Source organism: Palaemon carinicauda, chromosome 33 (assembly GCF_036898095.1).
Source record: "Palaemon carinicauda isolate YSFRI2023 chromosome 33, ASM3689809v2, whole genome shotgun sequence".
Taxonomy (NCBI): domain Eukaryota; kingdom Metazoa; phylum Arthropoda; class Malacostraca; order Decapoda; family Palaemonidae; genus Palaemon; species Palaemon carinicauda.
Genome location: NC_090757.1, coordinates 10,523,373 through 10,531,739, shown reverse-complemented (window position 1 = coordinate 10,531,739; position 8,367 = coordinate 10,523,373). Strand labels below are relative to the sequence as shown.

General features: G+C 38.9%; 1 protein-coding gene across 1 annotated transcript in view; it reads left to right on the top strand.

Annotated features, from left to right (window-relative positions):
- The first annotated feature begins 2,078 nt into the window (after positions 1-2,078).
- The window catches only part of LOC137626064 (geminin-like), a 130,725-nt gene continuing 124,436 nt past the window's right edge, over positions 2,079-8,367 (top strand). Inside the window, exon 1 of the mRNA XM_068357145.1 lies at positions 2,079-2,257. Within this exon, the coding sequence (XP_068213246.1) occupies positions 2,210-2,257 (48 nt within the window). The 5' untranslated portion in view covers positions 2,079-2,209. The remainder of the gene's footprint in view (positions 2,258-8,367) is intronic.

Here is an 8,367-nt window from a genome sequence, read left to right as displayed (position 1 = left end):
CTAATAAGAGTTTAGTCTAATCTTTTTGATAAGATATAACTCTTGGATATAAATTCAGAATTGGATTTGATGAGATGACTGGCTTTATATTTCAAAAGGAAAATGACAAGTAGGCTAAACAATGAGGTTCTTTCGCAAATGCTGTGTATTCAACGTGTAAAAGAATATGAAATAATGCAGTGAAATGAGGGAAAAAATCAAAATGGAGATCACAAGTTACTGCTAAACATTTGCAGGAAGAGCCAACATGAAACTTAATAAACAGGTTTGGATCATTAACATGGAATTGGAAAACAATGTCTTGGGTTAGAGTTCTCTTGCTTGAGGGTACACTTAGGCACACTATTCTGTCTTAGTTCTCTTCCTCTTGTTTCGTTGAAGTTTTCCTAGTTTATATACGAAATGTTTATTTTAATGTTACTGTTCTTAAAATATTCTATTTTTCCTTTCCTCACTGGTCTATTTTGTATTTTCCCTGTTGGAGCCCCTGGGCTTATAGCATCCTGCTTTTCCAACAAGGGTTGTAGCTTACCAAGTAATAATAATAATAATAATAATAATAATAATAATAATAATAGCGAAGTCGTAGTTAAGATGGCTAATAATATCGAAGTAAATAAGACTACATATATTACGCTGTTCAGTAATGTTAGGGAAAAGACCTTGAAGATAGTTGATCTAAACGAGCTTCGAGTAAATTTGCTGAAAGGATAAATAAGTTTGCTAAAGCACTTCAAGTTTAGGCCTATATATATATATATATATATATATATATATATATATATATATATATATATATATATATATATATATATATATATATATATATATATATATGTGTGTGTGTGTGTGTGTGTGTGTGTGTGTGTGTGTGTGTGTGTGTGTTGATACCCTAATGACCAAAAACGTTCAAAATTTTTATGGAACAAGTAAAGATGATGTAATGAACAGAATACAAAGTATGGTAGACAGTGTAGTCATAATAAAAAAAAACCGTCGAAAAACTTATTCGAAAAGTTATTAGTAACCTCTTTAATGAAGCTATTTAAGAAACCTACTGTTAGGGAGACTGTCCAGTCACGACTACCTAGTGTCCACATTATTCTGAAATGTGGCCGTGAGCTTCATGGTAATGGTGATATAATTTTTTTTCCGCATGGTGCATATGATACTAACAAATATATGCTCTATCTATATACAGTAGCTAACTTATAGTGTCAGAGATCAAGTCAGATCAAGAAGTGTGCGCTAAATTCAGAAATAATTATAGAATTTGAGGACATTGTATTGGTAATTCATGTAATGAAAGAAAGTACTGTACATTGGATTTTGTTAAATGTATAAACTATAGAAAACCATGATGCGGAAAATAAAGTAAATTTTAGGTGTTGTAAAGCTGGGAACGTAGTTATGATTTCTAGTTGATTATATTCCTGATATTGAAGGTTACAAATCTTAATTACATAAAATTATGTCATTTTGAACTTTGAAGAACTATTGTCTGTCAATCAAAAAAAGTTTAGGTATCGAATTCATTTGTGACTCTGGTTGTCCTGCGGTTACAGTTTTCAGGTAAAAACAATATTTTCGAAATTAAACACTGTGATATATGGGATTTGGCAATACGCGCCGAAATTGATATAATAATGGCCCTGCAATTTTCTATGGGAAAACAGGTCCTAATAAATACCAAATTAGCCCTTCAGGCTTCAAGTATATTCAACCTATGTAACTACTGTATTTTTTATTGAAAGCATAAAGATACCACTGGTAATTTGAAGAGAATTATCTAGACTCCATTCGATTAAAAATAAAAAAAACAGAAAATTCATTAAAAAAATCCCGCCACAAATCGCAGGTTAATAAAGTATATGCTTTACAAATAACAATTTGTTGTCTTCATAACACCGACATAAGTTTCCGATCAAGCCACCTATAAAAGAATATTTTGGTAAGGATATATTTGAATATAACTTTTGCGATAATATTTCATATAATTCGGATGCAATACGTAAAACAAATATTGAAATTAATTAAACAAATGACGGTATAAAAATCTCGTTCATCATTTACTTCCGGAAAGGAACCAATGGTATAGTTTATGTCTAGTTTACGCTCGCCCTTTAAAGTTTAAAAACCAAAACAACAAACCCTGAAGGACCACACGAGATCACTTCCTTCTAAATAACGAAAAGAAATCCCATTAATAATGTCTACCAGACCGTCTTCTGAAAATATGGGTGTTATAAGGTCAAAGGTAATTATAATACAAAGTGTTTTTTATGTGTGTCCTAATCAAGGTTACTGTAGATGTCACCACAGACTTGACCAATTCAATTTTCTAATATAAAATTGATACTATTCCTGATAAAGAAGGTGATGTCTTAGTTTATGGCCTTTGTTGTATGTTTAGTTGTCTTTCAAGGGTTAGATTCATCTAATTTCGTTCCGCAGGTTTTACAATGTGTCCGTGCTGTGTTGGTAAGACCTATAATGATCATAATACAATTATCGTAGGTACTCCGGACTAGTTAATTACGGAACTGCTTGATTATTGTACCAGCTTTACTTTCAGAGATGATCTGGTATTATTACAATAAAATCCCACCTAGCACCATTGTCGCTTGCCAGTACATGGAGCTTGATGGTTTTCTTTTTTTGCGAGCGAGCTAGTGCATGGCAGAGCAAAAATCATTAGATTTCAGTAATATTTCGATAGTTTGGGTGTATGTATCTTAGTGGCCACCTGTATGTATTATTATGGCTAACTTAGAATATGGCAGTGTAGGGGCATTAGGCCCCCCCCCCCTCCATTAGGTAATTAGGTAAGGACACGGCTTGTAGGTTAGGTTAGGGGGGAAAGTTTAGGTTGGTTGATGACCATTTATAATCCATGCAGGAGGAACTGGCCACCGATATACAAAGGCCCCCGATAGTTTGATGGATTTAACTCTGCTGTGGTCTCGCTTTGCTCTAGTCTAATGGATTTTGCTCACAAAAAAAGAAAACCTTCAAGCTCCTAGTTACTGGTAAGCGGTATTGGCGTTATTTGGGACTCTACCATAATATAGCTGATGATCTTATTGCTGCCTTAACATAATGAATCAAATGTGCACTAAAACTCCAATTTCACCTAACCTATCTAAGGATTGTGTATCTTTGTTCATTAGTACCGTGCGCTTGGTTAGTTGCTGACCTACTGTTGACTGCTGTTTTCTTACTTTTTGGATATCTTGGTATTTGAAGAGTACTTTGTTAATTTATATTGTTTTATTGAGAGGAAGGTCATTGAGTGTGTAGGTAGTTTGGTCAATTTTTATTTTTTCATCCAAACTGCTTGAGGAGGCGCATAGCGGAGGGTCAAGAAGATAGTGTCAAATTACGAGAAAAGCGAGCCATGACAGAGCAAAGATAAGGTTGGGAATAATTTATATTACTTCGGCTGATCAATGTACCCATAAATTTGCTCAAGTGAGAGGGACGGAGGACCATGTTAGGAAAGATTTTTACTTTATTTTCTGTGCGTCTTGAGAAAAGATTTTTATTTTCTATGATTTTTCTAGATTTACCACAAAAGAACATTGAACTACCCATTAAAAGTTATATAACTATCATGAAGCATTTCACAGTAGCAAAATGGCAAATAAACTGTAGTAAGGAATATGACAACAGTAAATTAACACAAAGTCAAGTATTTCTTCATAGGAATCGTTAGCACTAAAGAATAATGGGTTACTTATTGGTTATACAAATTTGACGCATCAATTTTTAATGTGCTTACCTCGTGACAGTTTGCGGGTGTAATGTGTGTAAAATTTTAACTATACAACATATTTTTTTTTGCAACTGCTAAGCTTTTAAGATAGAAATACAGTACCCAGTATTTGTTTTGCCAAGAAAAGTTTTTCTGACATTTTATCAAATTATAAGTGTTTCAATGATGTTAATGTTTTTATGAAGTGAAGGTTTTTATAGGAAAGCTTCAAATTTTTATATATCACAGAATTTTGTCACAATTTGTTTTATATCTTATATTTGTTTCTTTTTTTATATATTTGATTTAGTATATTTTTTTCTTCCCAAATTTAATTGGTCCAACTATGAGAGTTGAGCTTGACTCCTTGGTCTGTTAAATCTCCTTTTTAATTATAATCATAATAAAAACACCCTTTGAAATAATAATGTAAAAGTATACTGAATAGTATCTCTTATTCAGAATGAAATTTGAGGTCTATCAAGCATCCAAGGCATAAGAAAGCAGTATCAAACGGACACAGTAGAAATACCTTTGCTGGATTTGAGTGTAAAAATTTAGTAGCTGAAAAATAAAATTTTCAATATTAAACTTACCCGATAATCATGTAGCTGTCAACTCCGTTGCCCGACAGAATTCTACGGGAGGGATACGCCAGCTATCACTATACTAGAAGGGGGTGTACTCACAAGCGCCACCTGTGGCCAGGTACTACAGTACTTGTTGTTGACGCCATCTCACTTTTTCCTCTGTCGTGCTTCCGGCAAGACGTTCTTGGATACGCTTATGATTTTGGAGTATTGTTCACGGTTTGGTGAAGTATTTCTCTAAAATTTGCAGCTATTCGCTATACTGGAAACTTCTATATTAGCTTAGTTAGCTTTTGGAATTAATTTGATTAATTATGGTGACGAAGAGAGTATGAACTCTCTTTCACCTTTAAATGGCCGACCCTTCCCTTAGACGGAAGTGTTGGTGTCTAAGAGAGTATAGACTCTCTTTCTTTATTTTGCTTAACAAAAGTTATAGATTTATTTTATATCTCTCCGCCTCTTATAGGCCTCTTCGATTAACTTCCTTTTATTATAAACTTATTAAAATTAATTTTTATATTTGTTTATATTCGACCTTCCTAATAGTAGGCGGTCTTTTCTTGGTACCGAAGTTAATTAACATTGAGCCCGTCATTTCGGTTTTACCTGTTAACATATTATGCTATTTTAATGTCTTTGAAAGAATTTCTTTGATAGTCTCGTACTGTTTTCAAAGTTGAACTAACGTTTTGTTTTGTCTCTGCAGTTGTTGACGTTCAGAACGTTCAACTTGCGCTCTATCGTTACGATAGAGAAAGAATTTTCACGGTTTCACGTTGCAGTAAGAGTAACCGTGTCTAGCGTTTTGTTCATTCTTTCTTAACTTAATGGTTTTAATCCTAATAAAGGAACTTTTCATTTTGGGAAATATTTCAGTTTTTTCCTTTAACAATAATATGTTTTAACGATATATATGATTGGGCTCTTCTCTCAGGTTCTAAGTCAAGAGAGAGAGAGAGAGAGAGAGAGATAGAGACGGAGGGAGAAAGAGGAGGATAAACGTTTCATTCAAGCGAGTAACGTTGTTATCGTTTTTGCTCTTCTCCCTAGTCTCTTTAGGCGAAGAAGGTAAACGTTTCTAGAGTGATCTAGTGTTTAGTCTCTTTCCAGCCACTGAATTATTTATCTTTCATTAGATTTCTCTGTTACATTGTAATTCTGTTTTCGCAATTACTAACTTTTGAGAAAGGATAGAATTGCGTGTTTCAGGTACAAACCACTTAAAGTTTCGAGTTCAGTGAAATAAGTGCAAACAGAAAATCAAAGTGATAAGTGTTTAGCGCAAAGTGTGTCAGTGTTGTGCGTGAGGGTACTTCTGTGCGCGCCAGTCGTCCTCCCAGTCCGGGACCTCTTGCAAGCTCCCAAGCCCAGGGGAGAAGCAATGTCGAAGGGCAAAAGGGTTCAGCAGGCCTTGATCGGCGCACAGAAGTATCCTCGGTGGTTGCGGGCGTGTCTTACCGAGACCGTCACTCCCACCCGCAGACGATTGAGCCCTTATTTTGCTCGTCTGCAGAAGAATTTAGGGGAGAAAACGCTGGTCTCAGGTCTCAAGACCTCTTAAACGTAAAGTCCAGACCTATGCCAGACGTACGAAGTTAGAGTTCAACAACCCGGATGCAGTCATTGGGTTAGCTCTGACTCGCCGCAGTCATCAGTTGAATGCACTCCGCCTAAGAGGAGTAAGGTTCTGCCGCAACAGATCTCTGCTGTTAAGGCTTTACCTCAGCAGACCTTAGTGTCTGCCGACCCCAAGTTGACTCTACTGCAGTCCATGCAGTCACAACTTTCGGTCTTGATGCGTGAGTGTCGGGCTGAGAAGGTTGCGCCTCCGCCTGCGCTCGCTCCGCCTGCGCTCGCTCCGCCTGCGCTCGCTCCGCCTGACCGCAGTACCGCCTGCCAGGCGTACGATGTTGAGCCACGTTATGAGTTTACTGATCCCAGTGGTGTGCAGCTCCCTCCGCCTTCCTTAAGGCAACCTCAGCAATGGGAACAGGAGGCTTATACCTCTCTTCCTCCGCTTCCACTTGCTGTTCCAGAGGCAACACTCGCTTGAGGTACAACAACCTCTCCCATCCATGAGTCAGTCTCCTCAGCTCTCGCTGCAGCGAGCTCAACCCTCCTCAAGGCAAGCACCTCAACACCTTAGCCTTGCGCCTCAGGAGCCTCAACTTGCGAGACTTTTACTGCGTTCTGCGCAGCCACTACCTTTTCGCTCTCAGCTCACTCCGCAGGAACCTCAACTCGTTCCTCAGGAACTTGCTACTGCGCATCCGCCAACCACTCAGCAAGCGCAACCCTTGAGTTCAGCCACTCATGCCAGGAGTCAGCCTCCTCCACCCATGCGCCTACCTTCTGCTACTTCTTTTGATCAGCCTTTGCAGACTGAGCCTCAGGTGTTCCCTCAACAGAGTCTTGAAGAGGAAACCACAACTATTGTTGTTCCAGCTCGTTCTGACTCTGCTGTTCAGCATACCTTACCTCCATTTTCAAACATTATGATAATGGAGGTTATTTGTATTACTTATAAAAATATATTTGTATTCCTTGCAATATATTTTTAACAATATCGCAAAATATGGCAAAAATATGAATCTTGAGTTATGAATGTAAGGTAAATATTATGTTGATATTAAAACCCCATGCAAGCATGCATAAAGCACTCTAGCACTGGTCATGGAATTTCTGAGAAATGTTAAACGCCATGCACACGCTCTGCTTACCTTACAGCATGCTCTACATACAGCATGCTCTGCTTACAGCATGCTCTGCATACAACATGCTCTGCATACAACATGCTCTGCATACAGTATGCTCTGCATTCAGCATGCTCTGCATACAACATGCTCTACATACAGCATGCTCTGCATACAGCATGCTCTGCATACAACATGCTCTGCATACAGCATGCTCTGCATTCAGCATGCTCTGCATACAACATGCTCTGCATACAGCATGCTCTGCATTCAGCATGCTCTGCATACAACATGCTCTGCATACAGCATACTCTGCATACAACATGCTCTGCATACCTTACCGCATGCTTCTCAGTCACACATCTGTGGTTGTTGCCAACTCACTAGACTGTCAAGCAGTTTCATAACGTTGCCTTCTAGTCTGCTGCTTTTGCACCAGTGAAACCCTCACTGAGAGAACTTAGCTTTTCTAGGATATGGTCCCTGTAGATGAGAGAGTTCTTTTCTCCCTCCTTCTGATATTCCCTTGAGGACTCTGTCATTTGGAGGGAGCCTTTAGCTGCGTAGCCTCCTATGGACTTTTATTTAAGCATAACATGCTTCCAGGGAAGGTAATGGTTCCACTTCAGTCGCTAATCCCGTCTGTTACCACACCTGCTCCCATAGACCTTGAGCTGTGTTGCAAGACATGCAGTCCAAGCTTAGTCCTTGTTAGAGGATTTTTTGTTTACGGAGTCAATGTGTCACGGGGAAGACGTTCAACAACCAGCAGAAGTGACTTGTTGTGACGCAGTGCGGCAACCTCAGCAACCCGATAAGGAGTTGTCTGTACGACCCAGACAGTCTAGACAGATTCGGGTTGTCACTGTACTTCCTCGCTTGCCCATGGTTGACAGTTCACAGACTGTGCAGCAGTACCATGATCTTGTGTCCGGCTCCGTCAGACGACTGGCTTTTAAGAGCTCCCACAAGTCGTCACTGTCTGGAGATTTTCAAATGGACTATGGATCTGACCAAGGAACTGGGCCTCCTGGTCAATTTTGAGGAGTCTCAGCTCGTCCCATCCCAGACCATTGTCTCCTTGGGTATGGATCTTCAGAGTCGAGCTTTTCGGGCTTTTCCGTCGGCCCCAAGGATCTTCCAAGCCCTAGAATGCATCCAGAGCATGCTGAGAAGGAACCGATGCTCAGTCAGGTAGTGGATGAGTCTAACAGGGACACTTTCATCGCTGGCCCTGTTCATCGTGTTAGGGAGACTCCACCTCCCCCCCCTTCAGTATCATCTAGCTGCTCACTGGATAAAGGACATGACGCTAGAGACGGTCTCA